Source organism: Leuresthes tenuis, unplaced genomic scaffold (assembly GCF_036924035.1).
Source record: "Leuresthes tenuis unplaced genomic scaffold, fLeuTen1.0.hap1 SCAF_16, whole genome shotgun sequence".
NCBI classification, from domain to species: Eukaryota; Metazoa; Chordata; class Actinopteri; order Atheriniformes; family Atherinopsidae; genus Leuresthes; species Leuresthes tenuis.
This window is the reverse complement of record NW_027325370.1, coordinates 8877416-8898725: the sequence shown is the minus strand read 5'-3', so window position 1 is coordinate 8898725 and position 21310 is coordinate 8877416. Positions and strand designations below refer to the sequence as shown.

General features: G+C 39.6%; 1 protein-coding gene across 1 annotated transcript; it reads left to right on the top strand.

Annotated features, from left to right (window-relative positions):
• Positions 1-729: 729 nt before the first annotated feature.
• Positions 730-21290, top strand: kcnc4 (potassium voltage-gated channel, Shaw-related subfamily, member 4). Its single transcript, XM_072367086.1, has 4 exons — positions 730-2068; positions 13853-14789; positions 15235-15411; positions 19802-21290. Exons 1-4 carry the CDS (start codon positions 1454-1456, stop codon positions 19867-19869), a joined length of 1797 nt encoding a protein of 598 aa, XP_072223187.1. The 5' UTR covers positions 730-1453; the 3' UTR covers positions 19870-21290.
• Positions 21291-21310: the final 20 nt, after the last annotated feature.

Sequence of the window (21310 nt, the reverse complement as noted above, 5' to 3'; positions counted from 1 at the left end):
CAAACTTGTTTTCAAAAGTTGAGGAGAACCACTGATCTCTAGGCCATTGGCTTTATTATTTCTTCTGTTTTTTATTCATGTCTTCTGTTGTTCCCCTTTTAATCCACTAGGTGGAGACCTCAGGTTGTAGGTTTTAAAAAAAACGCACAGGCGGTCGAACAGCGACCTGTTGGATGACACTATATGGACTCCTTTGGACAACAACAACAACAACAACAATAATAATAATAATATGAATAATAATACTTGTCCTTGTTTTAACTTTCTTAGTTGATTGATTGTAGCTACTTATTCTATTTTTTATATATATACTTGTGTCTGTGCCTGAGTGTACATAATATGAACCCCATGCAGTCACCGACTAATAAAGGTCACATTATGGCGCAAAGCAGCTCATCTGAGCAACTGTACACGTAATTGACTGATTTTGCTGCTGCTTCCGTATGAGCTCTTAAATTTGAAGCAAAGAAAAAACATTGCTGGTGCCAAAGAGCGGGTCAGAGTGTTACCACGATGTAATATGTGTAATGCAAACCAGCCAACAACTAAAGTAAACAGGCTTAATTAAACTGCTAGTGCTCTCATCTGTCACACTCCAGTACTTCACCAGCCTTTCCTGCCGCTCTAATTAGAGGGAGTGGTTCAATAACACGCCAACCCTCAGCACTCAAAGAGTTAACTTGCTGAGCTTGTTGTTGAACGCACCATCCATCCGGGCTGTGTCGCTAGGGCAAAATAGGCTGCTGGTGGTGAAGCAATCACTTCCCAGCTGGAAAACGACCTCACATGCACATCTGGCGCGCGAGACGAGCGTTTTCAGCAACAGGAGGAGGTGAAATCTTATCCTGCACGATTAATGGAGCAGGAGCGTTCCCCTGTTTTCTATTTATGAGTGAAGAGGAGAAAAGTTGCCGGAAATAGTTGTGAATTTATGCGCTGCCGAATTGGGGTGAGATTTATCAGAGAGGGCAGAGTTGTGCCACATTGTTTCTGACCAAGAGACGCGTAATGCCGTGCGTAACAAACGAGAATATCTATTTAATTGGCAACGACCTTACCTTCGCGGGCATTCAAAATGTCAAAAAACCCTATGTTCGTGGACAAAATTAAGAGCATAATCTTGATAGATTAAGTGAACTCACCGAAACTATTCCATGAAAACATTTGAAGACATACAGCGAGACAAGCCACCTGATTTTGCTGCGGCGCTAGACTGAGTTCAGTCACAGGTGGTTTTCACTGATCGCCTACTTTGGCGCTGTCTGGACCGTTTTTTTTATTTATTTATTTTTTATTTGTTCTTTTTTTACAGCCTAAATAAGCCATATGAGTTATCGTACACGGTCTGACTGACATGAGAGCGCACCTTGAGTCATTTTTTCGATTTTTATTTTCTGCGAGTGGGTATCAGTTCTAACACAGATAAGCGAACAGCCACAGGGTCTGCTTCTCAATGATAAGCTCGGTGTGCGTTTCGACTTACCGAGGGCGCAAATCAGGCAACAAACCTCCTTCTAAATCATGTCTGAAGGAGGAGATGGCCAGAGGCGAAGACTCGGACAAAATTATCATTAACGTGGGCGGAATTCGACATGAAACCTACAAGAGCACTCTCAGGACCCTGCCGGGGACGCGTCTGGCGTGGCTGGCGGAGCCGGACTCGCAGGTCAGCCCCGACTCGGACGCTGAGCCAGCAAGTGGCACCGAGTTCTTCTTTGACAGACACCCGGGCATCTTTGCTTATGTGCTCAACTACTACCGGACAGGCAAGCTGCACTGCCCGGCGGACGTCTGTGGGCCGCTTTTTGAGGAAGAACTCGCGTTTTGGGGAATAGACGAGACCGACGTGGAGCCATGCTGCTGGATGAACTACCGGCAGCACCGGGATGCGGAGGAGGCCCTGGAGATTTTTGAGCCGCCAGACCCAGAGGACACAGACGATGACAGAGACACGCCGAGACGGTTCGGCATCGAAGACTGTGCCGACAGGTCTAAGAGCTGCTGCGAAGTTTGGCAGCCGAAGATCTGGGCCTTGTTTGATGACCCTTACTCATCCAGAGCAGCCAGGGTGAGTTCAACCAGAGGATTTTTCCTCTGGGTCCTTTGATGTTCAGAGTCAGGCCATAAAAAGCCTGCAAGTTCATTTCTATCCTGGGGGGGAGACACACAATTTGTCCTAAATCAACAAGTGTCGCCACGAGGTTCAGCCAATCAGCAGCAGCTGTAGTGAGTTTCAGGGTTTACATCAACATACAGTAACATAAGGAAAACATTTGAAAATAATGGCTGGAGCCTGCCTGTTTCAGTCAGCTCACCTTAGACTGTACTCTCAAAAAACCTAACCAAAAACTAAAAATCTTAATTCCATATTGTCACCTATAGGGTAAAATTTCCTGACAGCACTGATGCGGCTGTGACTTTTTACTTTGAAATGAAAATGAGATGTTTAGGAGGTTGACATGAGTTTTCTCAAATCTTTTGGTAGCTGAACTGACAAAAATGGTTCTATGTCTGGAGAGAGTGACACACCAGCTTTCTGGCCACAGTTCATATCCTCACATCTGTTCCATTGACTGTTTCCATGAACAGATGTACCATGGACTTAATCGTCATTTTCAAGCATTGCTTTTTAGAATATGGATTTTGAAACATTGGTCTACAGTGGTTTTATGATCAGTTCTGATTATTCATTTCTCTTGCTGAGCTAAAAGAGGCTAGAAATAAGAGGTTGACTCACACCGTGGAAATCTTATTCAACCCTATCCAAATAAAAGCCAGACTTGATTGTTCAGTTTCAGTCCGAAGCCGCCAGTTTCAGTGTTGGAGAGTAAGTCAGCAGCTCTCGAACGCAAAAATGTTGCTACCTATACTGCTTTAATTATATTTTACCCCCAGCATTGATTTTATAACATTAGTAACTACTCCACTTTCTAGGTGACTGTTTATCCAAAGCCTGCTCCGACGTGACTGGTCCCCAATACATTCTGCTCAGACTATAAATTAGAACACATTAGAACCAGAAACCATCCCATCTTATTATACCTGTCTTACAGACGTATCATCTATTAGTAGTTCTCAGCTTGTTCAAGTCATGACCCCCAAGAATAATCTGGCTGCTGATTGTCTCCCCCTGATATCACTGACCTACAACATTTCTACAACCATCCAGCAAACCCGAGAAGCATTCTTGCCTATGTGCATAATTACTGATCTAGATAGCAGTGAAGCTACTCTGCCACGTGTGCTGCAGATAGTGCTGAGCACAATCTGAACAATGGATCTGGAGACACTCCGCTAGGCAAACAGTGGGAGATTTCTGCTTTTGTTTAGCACAGCTCTTTCTGCAACATGATTTTAAAAGAAAGTTTTCAAATTCATGCATATCAGACATCATATGCTCCCATACACGTCTGCGATAGGCCATTATAGATCAGTCCAGTATAAACTAAACAGTCAACACCAATCAATGATGAGGAGCATTCGAAAATCATCCACATTCAACATAGCTTGAGTGTAAAAAATTATTTACCTTTTAAGGATAGAAAAAAATAAATATATTATTCAGTTCACAATTCAGTATACAAACCCCACAAAAAATTGTGATCTCAGTAATTTTCTCGTGATGAACAAGATACTAAACTCTTGTTTAGAGATAAAGCAGATGTTGCTTGTAGTAAATTCAACTTGAAATTGCTTTCAATCCTTTCACAAAGGCCATAATCTAGCTGTAAGCTTTTGAAAGTATGTAATATCCAAAATGGCTTGACAACAAAAGCAGACGAGGACTTATTGAAGTAAACGTGAAAGCAAGTATCGAGTGTCACCCCTTCAGGAGATGTAGGGCAAAGGGCCAGAAAGGATAATACATTTAGTGGCGAAAGATCTCATTGTCTCTGTAATATCTGACTGTCTATGTGAGGAGCTGAATGGTTCATTCAGACCGACTCACAGCGTCGCACAGATATTATGTTCTTACTGCATGCCAGTCACACTGCAAACAGTGTCTATTTTAGCTTTTTGTCCAGGTGGCGATGGCAGGCTGCTACTGTGGAGCAGCAGACATCTCTGGGCCACAGCTGCCATGGCGTCAGTGTTGCCTCAAGATGACCCGTTCTGTGCTGCCAGTTAATCATGTCTGTCTTTCACCATTCTGTATTTGTAAATGAGTCATTTTTGATTCGTACAGTTAAAAACCAGCAGTGCAGATGTTGACATTTAGTCATGGGAAGGTCCACTGACCTGGCCATAATCCCCTTTGTCCATCTCCTTTCCAGACGGTTCATGTATGTTCACATGTTCGTCTGTGTGCATTATGAGAGAGTGTTCTTTGCATTTTCAGGGACTCACGTTACCTTTATGGCCTTTTTATTTCAGAGAGCATCTGAGCTCAATTCAGTTAATTTGATTCCTTAAAGTGGTCGGGAAGTTAATCTGTCCATTTTTAAAGCTGCATCCTCTTCAAGATCAAGGTGAAGGTGCAATTGTGCTAAAGTCAGAACATGAAGCCGGTTCATGTGCAGTATATAAACACTGCAGCCAGAACACAAGGCACTGGAATATTGAATTACCTTTACTCCATCAAATTCAATTTGAAATCAAACGCTATATTCACAAATTTTGAATTTTGTATAGAATAATAGCTGCTTGCCGTTCAGCTGTGCACAGTTGCCATGGCTACTTAATGCCTTGACAAGCATTAAGTAGAGGCTGTGCTTAATAGCCTGATTGCTGTAATCTGAGTTGATTGTGGCCAGTTTGCCTATTTGTTATGACAGTCTCTGTTCACCTTTTTAAAAACAGTTCAAAGAAATAAAAGGAAAAGATAATAGGAAGTGATTATTTTTTGTGACTACGTGACCGTAGCCCACGCACCAGGTTTGGCATCGGTACATAAAATGTATGCTGAGATATGTTTGACTGCTTTGCCGTCAGTTGTGATGGTTTCTAAAGTAATAAGATTATCTGCTTGATCTAAAGATAGTTTTGGTAAAGATGAAAAACAAACTGTGCAATTTGAATTTTTTTCTTTTTTCTCTCTAATAAAAGTTGATATTGTTAAGGTGATTCTTTGATTTGACTTGATCCAAGGAGTACAGTGGTGAAAAATGGCCATATCGATTAAAAGTCTCATGAATGTACACATCTTCAACTCCAACCCATTGGTGTTGCTAGAATACTGGAGACTCAGACATGAACCTTGGTGAAAAGAATCAGGGAACTGTCCTGAATCACTGTGCAACATTTAGAGACTTTATACCACACGGTTAGAATCTTTCCATAGAGAAGGTTTGGAATAAGAACACATTCTCGAACACATTCTGTTTTAAGGCAAAAAAAAGGTCCTGCCTGTTAAATAACTTTAATTCAAATTCACCTCAATTCATTAGTTTGTGTTAGGATTGTGTTGTGTAGGATAAGTGACCTGCTGCATCGTTCTAAATTTGGGTAAAATCTCTTTACCGCTCACTCAACATGGATGTGAACACTGTTAAAATGTACTGTAAAAGTTTAACTTTCAATCCACTTTGCTTCAGTACAGTCAACGCAGTTTGTTTTCATAATGATATTATGAAAATAAGTAGCATCGATAAACACATGTACTTATTAAAATTGATATCTGTCAGAATTCCAGTATAACTTCCCAGAGACACTGATGCAACACAAAGCTTTGTAATCGCACTTTTTTTTACGATAATTAGGCCTCACGTTAACGTTACGGTCAGACAACTTTGCTCCATATTTCCCTGATGCAATATTTCATTAGTTCCCCAACCCTGCTGCTTGTAATTAATCTCTGCTGTGGTAATGCGCTATAACTTTTTATCAGCGGTGAACAATTAAAACTGCTTTTCCCACAGAAAAGACCTGCACAATTTGCCTTTTGTAGAGGAAGAAATCAATGTCTCTTCTTTTTAAAGACTAAAGGATTGATGGATGTAGGATTCTCGAGGTCTGAGGCAACTTTAATTTCCAACAATAAATCAATTTCACAGAATGTAATTTAGTTTTCTGCTGATGTTCGAATTACTTTCCATACAAATTTTATTGACTGGACCTTGGTGTGAATTTTCTTATATCAGAAATGATTATTTAAACGTCATTAAACCATATTTTATGAGCTGGGGCTTTACTGATACCTACATTTATGTCATATATTAATATTAGAAGGATATATATTTATAAGCCTCATTAAAACCAAATATTAAGTTTTCACTCTTCACTTTTGAAGTATTGACACAGTCATCATGACTTTATTAAACCTTTCCTCAGCTGAGTCTGTGCTGAACAAATTCAATAAAACCAACTTAAAAAGGTAATCGCTGATGTAATGCCTTGCTCATCACTGATTACGAAACAGTTTCTTCATCCAGTAGATAAATAAATAATGGTTTTCTTTCGAGTGCACCTTTCACAGTGCTGACACCTCGACGTGTTGCTCTGTTAATGGAAAACCAGATTTGATTTTTCACACACTGTCAAAGCAGCAAAGCCTCGTTAAGGAGACTTTTCTGACACAGAGTTCTCAGTGATAGATGTATAATCCTACGTGATTATGTTGGTTGTTTATTCTGCTCGGTTCCAGGCTGTTCACTGAAAATGGTTCGGCATCATAAAGTCTGCACACAGTTGCAGGCTTTGTTTTGCAGAAAAGTAATGAAAATCAATACACACGTCACTGAAAGTTTAATCTTTCTTCCACTCTACCAAGAGAGGCATTTTGGTGATATGGATTGCTGGTATTTCTCAGCTTATTTTCTCTTTTTATTGACCATTTTGATAAAGAAACCAATAATTTTGAGTTTATAGAATAATTCTTCTGAGACAGAAGCATTTAAACAAAATAATGACACAAAAACAACAAATTCTTTAGTGTGGAAGATTGATAATGTAGTTAGAGGAATGTAGAGAGTGCAGAAAACAAGTAACTATTTTCTCTCTTGAATTAATACATCTGTATTGTTTGTTCGGTAAAGTTTCTATTTTTACAGGCAACTTTTTCATGATACTTGAAATGGATTAAGTGATGATCAGTGGAGAGTCAATCTTTTTTTTTTCTGCAAGCTGAGGTTCCTGGCATGATTTTCAGGCCTCTTTGTTTGGAGAGAAAACTATTCACCATCCGACGTGTGTGAAATAAAGCTTTTGCTAAAGGTTAACTTTCCATCTTTTATTTTTTTTAAAGCTTTTAATCACATTTACAGTTGTCACCATAGTCTGTAACAACAATAATAGCAGAATCAAATGTGTTAGTTTAACAATGAAGGTTGTAAAATTGCATTGTGTTTTTGTCTATTTGACTGCCTTCATGTCACATCAATGTCAATTTATTTACTCTCTGCTGATAGAAAAGCTCACAAAGTCTCAGGACCACAGATGTTTGTGTCCCATCTGCCAGCATTAAAAAATTGTAAAAAAACAAAAAACAAAGCTGAAAATTACCTCTATTTTCTAGACTGATTTTCAGACTTAATGCTGTCTGTAGTTGTTTCTTCCTCCTTGCGCTGCCTTGTTTGCAGCGGCAGTGTTCCTTTTTTGGTGTGATCATTATTTGCATTCTCTACACCTCTCAATTTAAACAGCGTGTTCGATAATGAGTAGCAGGCAGGTGTATTTTGTACAGAAAACGTGTCAAATGAAACTCCAAATGCTCCCTCATATGCAAACATCCATAGAGCCTGAGGAAGAAAGTTTCTAACTAGAATCAGTTTTTTTCTGACTGGAGTTTTAGGTTTTGTCGAGCCAGCTCAAGCAGAGGAAGCCTGGCTGTCGAGAACTTGCCTTCACAGTGTGACGAAATATCTGAAGGTGATGCGTCTTTGTAACATGAAGCATCTGTTCACTGTAGCTAAATGTTCCAAAGATGCAGACATAAAAGTGAGTTCTACTGGGATGCTTCTCCTCACCACTGATCTTTTCGTTGAGTCCTGCTCCTGCTGCTGTACAGGTGATCATACATGAAGGTTTATTGAAGCTGAAAATGGCATATTGCCCCTCAAAGAACTGGGTCTTACACCTCCTCTGGTAATTTGTCTTGTAATACATCATATATAGATAATCACCACCATTCTTCCAGATATTTTTGGCTCTCTGAATCTATGAAATATAAATGTCTGATAATGAAGTAGTTCTCCACAAATACCCAGGAGAAATATGGCAGACAGAGTAGTGGAGATTAATTCTCTGTCCTCAGGTGCACTGATTCTCACAAATGACTCAGTGTCACACAAAGTCCAAGAAGATCAGCAGTGGCTGCTCTCATTGAGGAGGCTCGTTGTTGGAGTTCTTGTCCATATTGGTAACACAGCGCTATGCACAACAGCTTGAGGTGATGACTGTGATGGGACTCTCCAGCTGCTGCTCAGCCTGCTGCCTGTTGAGCGTCCTGCTTCGCTCCCTCTTTCTCTGATTCTCCCAGATGCGACCAGGCTACTGTTCCCTCTGGGGACCTCTGCTCCTCTGCACACTGACACCTGTTGACATTTGATTCATGTCTTTTTGGCACCAGACATATTACATTTCATCAAAGTCATCACTGTATTTTACTGATCCATGCAGCGTGCAGGTCCTGTACTTAAAGCAGTGTATGTAAAAGATGGGTCTTGCCAGATGTCAACCACTGGTTTATGAACCGCTGTAGCAAACTGACAAGGTGGTGACAAACTGTTACCATGATGACTGATGAATTGCACAACTTTGTATTTTTCTACATTTTGTATACGCTGTAGGCTTTACTTTTTATTATCAGCGAGATGCACACTTTAGTTTGTTCTTAGTCAGACTAACGGAATAATTCTGTAGTTAATAACATCATGTAAATATCCCGAATGTCACTGGAGCAAACATATGGAATACTAAAGTAATTATAGGTAAAAGTATTGATGTTTTAATAAAGATATACTAGAAAAACAACTATAAAAACACATTATAGATAATCATTTTCGTTGTCATATTATTTTATTTTCATTAACGGAAAGCGTTTTATTCTTGCATGTGGTGGAAGTGCAGATATTCATCACTAGTGGCTTTTCCTGGAGTTTTTGATCAGCAGGGAGAGACGAGTCAGTTGTTGTCATATGACAGATATTGCCTGTAGAGGTAACATGGAAGAGGACAAAGACAACTAAAAAAGACACAGTAAACAAACAAAATTGGTTTTTGAAATGATGAATTTTGTATGTATCGTGTTTATATCCGTTTAAATCTTGGATTGATTGCAGAAGTTGCACATGCAGCTCTGTGTTGACGTACACTTAGCCAGTTGTTTGTGGGCTCAGCAGACCAACATGGAAACACTCTTAGCTGGCAAAGAGACATAATGGCAATTGCCCTGAAACTGTTTCCATCACTAAGCTGTAAATATGATATTATGGTCTCCCTTTGTTTTCAGTCTTAAGCAAACCATACAGACATATTTAAATGCTTCAAGATTAATTGGCAATGACTCACATGGAGACAAAGAAATATTACAAACACAGATTTTTGTACAACCTACAGACGGAGTGTCTGTCTACCTGAACACATGAGGTCAGGCTGTGGCTATATTGTCAGCCTTTCAGGTCGAGTCTTTTTTACGAACAGAAGAAATTATCCTCGTATCTGCCGGGACCTACAGCATCTTCCCTGCAGAGGTGCTCCTGGCAGCAGATATCCAGCTCTGTTTAGTTCCGCAATAAACCGTTTGACATTTCAGTAAACTCAGGACAGTCTCTGTTAGGCTCACCGCAAACCTCTGAACTGTGGCAGAGAGTAAAGAGTTCACTAGAATTATTAATTTAGTTCTTTCTACTGGATAAACTTGATTAATAATTGTCTAATAAACACATGGCATGTGCTAATGGCATGGCATGCACATGTAGTATAAACTGCTTTATACAAAGCTGCTAAATCTGGAAAACCGATACTCTTTGAGTCTGCAGTGCAGCAAAAATGCATACGTCTGTGTCCATATTAAGGACATGAATGAATCTGCTTTAGAGATACAGTGAATAAGTAGCTTGTTAATTGTGTGGATTCATCTGTGCTCTGAGTTGCGCCTGACGTAATGCAGCAGGTCACCACCAGACAAACTTAAAGACTCCCGCCCGTAAAAAATACATTTTCATTATCTTGGATGTTTGACTCTTCCTGTACAGAATAGTTCGTTATCAAAGGTTTGCACTTGATGATTTGTAGTCTGACTTCCTGAATATCAGTTGCACTGTGTCAGGCTCCTACCTTTCTGCTATGCTTCCAAACCTTCTTTAGTGTGAAAAACATGACACAGAGCTACACTCATCATGCAGAAAGACAGTCCTGCTGGTTCTGTTTGTGAGTTTCTGTAAAGATGTGTGTATTATATTCATAATTGTGGCTGTTGATCAGTTACCCTTATGGCACCACGCCACACAACTATTATTGTAACAAGGCACCTTTTCCATTATAAAGGAATTTAGAAAAAGACACCGTTGCCACATTACAAAAAGTTTGAAAAAAAACTGACCCTGCTGGAGACAGTACAAGAGTAAACATTGGACTGGCTTTTACTGCTATAGAGAGCTTAGAGAGAAAACAGGACACAATACTGATGATGACTTTGTCTCCTTGTTGCTATTCAATAACTGAGCCACTTGCTTGTTCTGTGTTGTTTCGGGCATTTTTTGTTCCCTTTTTTGCTTTGCTTTGTTGGTAAAGTTGTCAACGCGGTTTTATAATCATGAAGAGATAATTATTATTCCTACTTCTGTTGCTGTGAGTCAGAGGAAGCTGATTTTTATAATAAAACAACTGAAATATGCCATTGTTCATGCATAATATTATTTGTATGCAAAAGCAGCTTTGTCACATGTTTCTACTCAAATCATTTACTTTTACTACTTCTCTATCACAGCTACTGGGAAGTACCCAACATGACGATAGTAGTGTGTTCCTCCATGTTATTTATCAAAAATTAATTTTACCATCACTTTCTCACAGATAATGCCTCAGTTAACCACCTCAGTTCCATTTCAGACTCACACAACAAATAGGTTTTTGTCACGTAGAAATATGTGGTCAGTTTTTGCAAATCTCATGTAAAAGTCTTGGAATTTTGCAATCTTTCGAAAGCCCTCTGCTAACTTGCAATATATACAGTGTAATATTTACAATGCAAAAACATCTCTTGACATTTTTGGTGGTTTTTGTCAGCTTCTTCAGCACGACAATAAAGTCCAGTATATGGGTGTGCATGCTGTGCTGATTTAAATGTGTAAAAAGTGAGTTTTAACAGCTCTCCTGAAGGTACAATTAAAGTACCTACCACCATTTGACTTATAAGCATAGAGTGAGTTAATAAATTACTGGGTCTATGTTTTTTTCTGAATTAACTAAATGAGGCACTGCAGGAGTGGCTGGGTTTTGTCACATAGTGGAGACCAATGTAATTATTCAGTGTTGACTGTGTATCTGACCCTTTGGCTAGCTTTGCAGTTGGAATTTACAGAAAAGAAAACATTGAATCTCTGTATTTAGGACACTGTGGATGCTGATTAATTAGTACTTGATTTATTTTGATTACAAGCTTCAATGGGGGGTAATTTAGAATAAAGACATGTTTAAAAAAAGATGTAGATACTAGAAGATTTAATTGATGCACATGTAAGTTATTTAACACTTTGTCGTGATTTAACTTCTCAGCCACCAAAATTTATCAATGGCTAATCCACCCATTAGTTTTAGCTCTGTGTCTGTTTTTCTTTGCCTTGTGGGATATTCCTTCTGACTCTTGTAACACACTGTGCTGAGTTAGTCTTTGTAATGCTTATGGAAACTGTGTCTATGCAACAGGGCCGTACTCTGAGCTCCACCTGGGACAGAGTTTAGGTGAGGCTTTCCCTCTTGTTCTTCTGTTTTGTGTTCATCTTCCCGAACGGCCGTGGCTGTTGACAGCTGCATATGGTCTGCACCACAAAGCTATGATGATGCTGATGCTTTTTTAACCGGCAAACAACCAGTTCCTAATATTATTCCAGCCCACTAAGCTCCACACACTGTGCATTTTGTTTACCCCCTGTGAACAAGCGTCCCTACTGAGCTTTGCATGCTTTATTAGTTTTTCTAATCGCAGACCCAAACAACATAAACCAGAATGAGTCCCTGTGGGATAGAATGACTAAGTCCACACAAGTTACAGGTACATATTTATCCAGCTGGAAGATTAGAAAGGTTGGAGAAGCTCTTTAAAATGAACCCAGGCTTTAGTAAACAATTAGCGCGGGTCATGTATGAGTAAGCACAGAGCATTAACACAAACGCCAACAGGCTTTGCTGTTGTAATTGTTCAGTTGAATACGTTGCAGGACATTGTTCAGTCTGGCTTTCAGGTATTATGATGGTTATTTGACTCACTCCTATATATGACATTGTATTAATGAGAATAATTAGTGCAGAGGGTATCTTTTACTCTTTGAGACATGTCGGATAAACCTGAAAACACAGCAGGCGATTGTTTTAAAAATAAGTCTTTTATAAAATGGCTCATTATCTGGACCATTAGTTCCCCTGTTATTTTTTTGTCTTTATGTGAAAGATTGTCCACACAGCAGCCCCATGGTAGCGTAATGAGTCATAGTGTGAGCGCCCGCTCCTGTCTGAGAGTGGCAGAAATCATGTTGAACACTTTCAAACATTTGTTTATGCATTTGACAGACGCTTTTATCCAAAGCGACTTACACTGGTAGAGTAAGGGGGTCTTTCCTAAGGACCCCTACTGGAGATAGTACCTTTGATTTGAACCCTGGTCACCCACATGAAAGGTGGCAATCTTACCACTACACTATCCAGACCCCAGCATGTTTAAATCTCTGCGTTAATCTGACTAAATAGTGTGAAACTGGTCTGTTTTCTCTGAAAACAATTTCCTCAATTTTTCTGAAGAAAAAGCGCATTTTTTTATTTAAAAAAGTTGTTGTTTACAGTCTCCTGCCAGGCAGTAAAAGCATGTCCCATGGAGCCACTGTAGTCATAGAGTAAATAAATTGTGTTTGATTTTTGGGAAGTTTCCATTTGGCTCCATACTTAGCAGCCTTAGTGTAAATTGTTTTAATTTTGTTCAGCTGCGTTGTGGCAGTTATATAATATTTTATTGTTTTCGGTGAGTGATTAACTTAACTGTTTTCTTCCACTTTTTATATTTGCTTAAAACGTAGACATAATTATGTGACATAAGGATTTTTGGCTGAACAATCTCATGATTATTCATATTTTCTGACATTTTATGGAGAAATAATCGCCAGAGTAATCTATGGTGGATGGGGCACTAAATGTAAGTGTTCAACTGTGTTGAGGAGCTACAACATGATTAAAAATATTTGGTTTTCTTGATTTCTTTTCTACTTTATTTCCTGCTATATTCATTTTGTTTGGTATTCTTAAATTGACGTGGAAGTCTCTCTCTCCAGATTGGGCTACCTTTTGCTCCAGTTCAAGGAAAAACACTTGTTTTTCTGGGTCAGAGTGTCCCTTTTCTTTAGCTCTGCTGTTGTTTCTAAAGAGCAAGCATAGTTTTAGAGATCCAGGCCCATTTTCTGTCTCCACAGTTACTACCAGCAAATAATCCCTGAAAGCGTGCCACTAAAAGAGTTGATTGGCATGCAGTATTCATGTCTTCTCATTGCTAGTATGAATATAAAAATGATCATAATTATATGTTATGTAGACTAAAAAGTGACTTGCAGGAGGGACACGTCATGCATAAAAAGGATTTAATTGAAGCTTTTGCACCACACTTGAATGGATGATAATGCCCGTGTTGCCTGCTTATAAATTTTGCCAAACCATTGATCTAATTATATGTACATTTCTCTTTTTTATTGATTTTGGGTGTCTCTTTCAGGGTGTGGCATTAATATCTCTCTTCTTCATTCTGGTGTCCATCACCACCTTCTGCCTGGAGACCCATGAAGCCTTTAATGAAATTCAGAACTTCACAGAGGAAGTTACAACAGGAAACTATACAGCTAAAGAGGAGAGGTTTGAGATTGTGACCAACCCTATCCTCATCATGGTGGAGGGCATCTGTGTGGTGTGGTTCACGTTTGAGTTCCTGGTTCGTATCATCTGCTGCCCAAACAAACTGGTCTTCATCAAGAACACGCTGAATATCATTGACTTTGTGGCTATTCTGCCCTTCTACCTGGAGATGGGCCTGAGTGGTTTGTCGTCCAAAGCTGCAAATAATGTTCTTGGCTTCCTCCGTGTAGTGCGGTTTGTGAGGATCCTCCGGATCTTCAAGCTGACGCGCCACTTTGTCGGCCTGCGTGTTCTGGGTCATACACTGAGGGCCAGTGTCAACGAATTCCTTCTGCTCATTATCTTCTTGGCGCTGGGAGTGCTCATCTTTGCCACCATGATTTATTACGCTGAACGCATCGGAGCCAGTTCAGATGACCCCACGTCCTCGTTGCACACGCATTTCAAGAACATCCCCATCAGCTTCTGGTGGGCAGTAGTCACCATGACAACACTGGGCTATGGCGACATGTATCCTCAAACGTGGCTGGGCATGATGGTGGGGGCACTGTGTGCGCTGGCTGGTGTTCTGACCATCGCCATGCCAGTTCCTGTCATCGTCAACAACTTTGGCATGTACTACTCGCTGGCCATGGCAAAGCAGAAGCTGCCAAAAAAGAAGAAGAAGCACACCCCGAATCCAGACATCCCGACTGACTCCGTCTCATTCGGAAAGTCGGAAACAAACTCACACATAGACAGTACTCAGAGTGACACGTGTCCGCTGGCTGCTGAGGAAAGTGTCAGCAGAAACCGCTCAGGTATGTCCACGATCACGTGTCAGTTCAGCAAAAGTGGGGGGATTAAAAGGGAACAGACACTTTCAGTTAATGTTACTTATAACTGTTTTATTCATTTGGCTTTTAATTGATCTTCATGATGTTTTGATGGGATTTTCCATATCATAGAATCCACATGATAAATGCTAGAATGGTCTGGAGCCTGATGATAACACCATAAGCCTCTGTGTTTCTTGTCTTTTAGATTCTTAGGCTCAGAGTTTGTCTGACAGATGAACTGCTCTTAGTCACAAAGACGGCAACACTCCACAATCAAATTACTCCTTATAACGTCTGGTCCAATTAGATTTTGTGACAGAAAAATTCAGATTTTATGCAATATATCTCTGCCTTTGACTGGGTCCTGGGGGAGTCTCGGTAAAAGCTTTGGCATTTATGTGGTGGTGTGTTTTTCTCTTCCCGTCAGACTCAAAACAGAATGGGGATGCAAATGTGGCCCTTTCAGATGAGGAAGGCTGCAGCCTGACCCAGCCGCTGTCGCCCAATGAAAAGTGGTCCCTGCGGTGCTCAAGAGGGCGAGTCAAGAATAAGAAAGAAGGCACCTGCTTCCTCCTCACATCTGGAGATCCCAGGATCCATGTTGGTGGGTAACATACTCCTCAGTACATACATGAATGCATGTCATTGCATTTTAGGCTGTATGCGGAAAACATTTAAACCAACCATTTAAAAAAACCTTTTTTTTCAATATGCTATTCTTATAATGAACCATATTTTTTCATTTTAAAAGAATAGCAATGGCTGTTGGTTTTCATCAGCTTTGAAGGAGCCTTTTATATTAACAGAGGGTGTGGGTTTTGCTCCACAAGAATACGCCATGTTGAGCTAAGAGCTACTCACACAGGGAAATGTTCACAGTCTGGATGAACTTCCATTTTCATGATATCACAGTACATATTGTTATATTTTCTTTCATTTTATCTCATCACTATTTTTTCAACCAAAACATGTCTGTATTGCTCAGCGTTATTTCATGCTCAGTGGCTGGTCACAGCAGCCTGCTGCTCATCTCCTGAGTCCGTCAGGAGTCGTCAGACTGCTGAGCATTACTGTTGCTCAGCAGATTTTAGATATGCGTGTGTTCTTCCAGGAATTTCCTTCATCTTCACTTTCTTGTATATGGTTTTTAGAGGAATAAACAAACCACATGTTGAGTCACAGCTGATCAGCAGCAGGACTGTTGTGCAGCAACAATGCATGCAGCGATCTGCAGCAACACGGACATTGTTCAGTTGAGAAAAAAGTCAGAAGCTGACGCAGAAGTGATGATTTGTAAAAGTATATTGTGCTCACTATAACTGTTTTAAATGGTAAAAATGTGCTCTTCTGTGGCCCACTTCTGAGGCGCTCTTAGCTTAGCTTCACTGTCAGAATTCCTCCGTAATTCCCCAAACAGAGAGCACATCCACCAGAACACACCGCACTAACCAACAATGCTGTTGTCACGCAGCTGATTGAATAACGGCGGATTTCTGTGTGTAACCACACATTTATGTGGTGCCGAGCTTCCTCTGTTTGGCATGTGGGAATTAACAAAGGGAAACAGTGGCAGGTTAACAAGGACATGTTTTTTATGCCAATAAGGCACAGCCGACTAAACTTACCCAGACTCAAAGCAGGTGAAACTACTACTGCAGCTAGAAACTGGCAACTGTTTGACCAATGTTTATTGGGAAACCTCTATCACCAACAGTGCACAGTGCACAAAAGGCACTTCTTTGTCATTTTTTTAACCATTCTGATCAATAGAAAATCAATGGAAGAGCTTTGTAGCACTAATTGCTTCATCTGTCTTTGTGTAAGGGTCTTAGTGTTTGTGCACACACAGTGAAAAATAATATCTTGGGTATCGCTGCAAGGTTTCAGTCAGTTGTAACAGAAGGTACTTGATATAAAAAAGCTCCATAAAACAAAGTACTGAGATTGAGGTTCAAGTGAAAGGTGGAAGATGGTGCGTTGCTTCAGTGTATTGAGAGGGTCACTAATTTAAGCTGCATATTTTAACACCGATATTCTGTTACCATGACTATCATATAAACAACTGTCTACAGATGAGCATAACAAATAAATATTAATAAGCTTTTGAAGCAAGGCTTTGTGTTTGGTAGCCACAGATTAATCCCGACATCCTGAGCACAGATCCCACCCTTTGTGGAAGAGACAGGATGTTCCCTGACTCTCGTTGGCAAAAAGCCCTTCAACGCTGGAGATGTTTTCCTGAAAAACTGCACTTTGCCAAGACCCATTTCACTACCAGTGCTCATTAGCACTTCAGTGTAAGAGAGAGAAAAAAACATCTAATAAGTGGGGCACTTACTGCTGCTCAGGTCCTGTCCATGTTTTTTCTACAGTCCGTTACACAGAAATTACATATAAACTTGAAGCCTCGTCAATCCCTCAGTGTGTTGATTGACATAGTTTGATGTTGGTTTACAGCGTGTTGTGGCGTTAAAAAAAAGAAAAGCCCACTCTCAGTCATATCTGGCTGGTAAATGAGAGGAAGGGATGGCTATGTACATGTAGTTATGTAGTCATGGGAGGAAATAATCTACCAGAATGAAATTAACAAATTCAAGTTTTTTTTTTTTTCTTTCTTCCTTTTAATGATGGTCTTTATAGCTCATCAGATTACTGTGTGAGCTTTATTAGGGTAAGAGAGTAAAAAATGACTGAAAGATGAGCAAAGCCAGAACACCTCAAAACTAATCTGTGAGGGGGAGAGAAGAGGATAATTCAATTCTGAGCCTCGTATCTGCTGAGCATGTGCATAACAACATCCCATACTCAGGCGAGTATCACGCATAACTAACACAAAAAAGGTTCAAGTGGACCTTCAGTGTTTCTGTTAAAAGCTTGTGAAGCAAAACTCATAAAGCAAAGCTTTGTGTTTTTTGTCCAGCTTGAAGAGGGCTGCCTCTGTGATTTTGGGGATGTTTGATGTAAATAGATTATGACTCAGTGGCTCTGCTCTTTACAGCTATGCCCATAGGGGATGGGGTTGCTGGTTAATTCCAGAGTTGTAGGGTAAATGGTATGGATAATATTTCACCTAGGCAGCGTGGCAGGAAACAGAGAAAAGAACAGATAGATGAAGGTCTGAAGATGCTCTCAGATCGTTATCAATGACAGGAAATGGTTGCTCACAGCGGTAGAAGGAAAATGTTGACGTGATTAAGGTCGTCACAAGGAGCCTGTTTGACACTTAGAGTTAAAGTTTATACATGAGAAAACAAACAGTGTCCAAATCATAAGTGCAATGGTAATAATGTGCATAATGGCGCTGCAAAGAGAAGCAGCAGATGGATGTACTGATGGGTAGAGGAAATGTTTTAGGAAAATTTCTCAGATGAGCCTCCATGTTCCCAAGAGACACCTGGAAAATATTCAGTCATAGGTTTGCATTAACAGTTCAAATGATGAATAATTAATTGCAGCATTGCTGTTCTATTTCCTAATTACTCTATCGCACACACTTAGCTGCCATGCAAGGTGCCCAGCTGCAGTCATGCTTTCATTTTGATACACAGCCAGCTTACAGTCACAGTAAGTAATGTACACCAGGGCTCCTTATTTGTTAACTATGCATAGAAAAATGTTCTAAATTCTGTTGACCATATACAATTTTAAATATGTGGAAATACCAAAAATCTGTTTTTTCAAATATGTGCTCACTGGCCACAAGCACGCCTTCAAGTAACCGTATATGGTAGCAAAACATCCTCCCTGGAATAATGGCCAAGAGCGCGAAGAAAAGAAACTTTACTGAAACAGATATCAGGTTGCAAAGCCGCTAGTTAGTTCAGTCCGCTCAAGTTTATTTATCATAGAATATTTCATCATGGCAACAGGATGTGCTTTCCACAAAAAAACAAAAAAAGCACATTCAGCAGTTCACTCATGCAGTATACAGTGTTTAAAAAGGTGTAACTAAGGAAATAAAAACCTGCATCCGATAAAGTAATGCACTTAATGCCATATGATCAGAGGAAGGATTTTTATCTGGAAGTTTGACAAACTGAACTTGAAGATTTAGCTCTCTCCAGTTTGATTTTGGCTTGTTATTCATTTGGCCAAAGGAACTGAATGTACTTTAGGATCAGGAAAATGACAGCATCCAATGACATCTGATGACATGATCCAGCTGCAGTGATGGTTGGGAAATGCCTGATCTGTCTTCTATCTCATGCTTAAAGGTGCCAGTGGCTAAAAACCACAGGGTGGACAAAACTAGGATATGTACCGGAATAGCTTCCATGCACTTAGTATCGCTCGACAACAAAGGGTTCAAATCATGGCGTAACATGTAATCCTAAAGACGATCTCACTGCAGCGCACACAGTTGCATAAATTATATGAAAGTAAATATTTAATGATAATATCGTATCGATATTATGCTATTATAGATGGTATCGATGTGTTGTTACCACCACAAAGTGGCAGTAATGCACAGAGCTGTTTTCACCTGCCATTAAAACAACACCAGAAGAGCGCTTCACTCCTGCCAGCCTCTGACTCTTTTAGTTCTTTTAGCTCTTTTAGCTCTGTGCTTTGATGCTATTTGTGCTTCAACAAGAGACACATGCAAAGCTAAAGGCTACAGCAGTCAATCACGTGTGCAGTCATCACCAAGCACACTTTTTTCCTTTCCCTTACAGATGTTAGCACATTTTTAAAAGGAAAAAAGGTCTTAGCGATGTTTTGCGCAGTATTAAATTAACAATGCCCATTGCGTTGTTAAAGAATGTTATAGCAAAATAAACAAGTGTGATAAGTGGTCACTTGGTAGTATTTACACTTGAAATGCACATCCCTAATTATCAACTGAGTAATTCTTAATTTGAAAAATTAGTTGTATTATATTTACACACACCATTCTTCGCCGACATCGGTGCAAAAGCACAGTTGATGTTTGAGGGCCCAGGACGTTTTCATGCTCTGTTTGTTTCTTTCTGTTTTTATGTGTCTCCTAACAGAGAGCTGCAAAGACATCCTCAGTGCCACTGGAAACTATGCTCAGCCAGAGGTCACCACTTTGACCTGATGATGATTCACCATGAAAAGGAGAAAGGGCAATGAATTCCACTGTGTGTTTTTTTTCTTTCTTCTGAATACACTGTAGACTCATTCTTGTATTTCAGGATTATTATGCATTTGTCTCTTCATATTTCCAAAACCCTGAATAATATCAGTTACTTAGAAAATACATAGACTTATATGTATTTGTTGCATAACATTTAGCATGTATTGCATGATCTAGCATTGTATGCTATATGTTTAAAAGAAAAGCTGCCATTTATTTGCTCATCAATGGACATGTAATAGACTCTGAAAAACATATTTTTCTCAGTTAGACTCATGTGTAGTGGGCTCCGACAAGAATACCTGAGACAGTTTTCTTATTTATTCTCGTTGCACCTCTTTCTACTTTGAATCAAGGATGTCTATATATGTTGTTGTTTAAGGACTGTTTGTACAGTAAAACTGTTACTGAAATGAAACCAGAAGAAAATATTGCTTTCCTCTCCACAAAGCAGACCCTGCCTTTTCTGTGGACAATCTTATCTCTACCATCTATCGTGCTACTGCCTCATAACACTGACCACAGGGTGCATATATTTAGTGAAAACACACAGTGGAATGAAGGTTTCTCCAGGCACCATGTTGTTTGTAAATGCTTGTACAATAACAAAGTTTAACAAAAGTAAAAAAAAAGAAAAAAATCAATGGAGCAGTATTGTCTGTCTGTTACATTAGCTATATGCAGTTGATGCATCAATGATGGAGGATCTATTAGATTAGCTGGTCGATTTTAAGAACATGTTAGTAAAAATGACATACAGTACAATGCCATCAGTTCCACTTGTGCCTCATGGTGAGTAATGCAGTTTAAATGTCTGCAGTAATGTAATTCCTTTTGTTCCGTAGCTCTTTTGAGAAAATCCTGAAGCAGAGGGAGTGTTGTTTCTTTCACTTGTGACTTATAACATGTTCCTCACAGTCTACCATAGTGGCCTTATGTTGAATAAACAAAGGAGAAGTTAATTTTATTGTCATTAGACTATTTCTACACTGACCCTGATGTCTGTAACTAGGTATAAGCACAGCTGTATGTATGTAGCACAGTACAATATTGTAGATTGTTAAACCCTTATCCTCTATGTGTGTGATGCATATGTTATAACTGTTAGCTGTTAACAACAATGAAATATTATTTTGATACTCCACCTTTCTAACTTCATTTTCTGTTTTCCTTCTTGTATATAATCAAGGTAATCAGATAATTATATAGCACATCTGTTTGATATTTGCTCATTATGAATTGTGTAGCTGACTGATGAATTCAAACCTTGTCAAACTGCCAGACGTGTATGTGTGAGAGAGTATGTGACAATATACCATGTAGGCATGTGTTTCTATGCAGAACTTAAAATAAAACCCATTTTTCCCTGATGTTAAAGATAAGTTGATGCCATTCTGTTTTT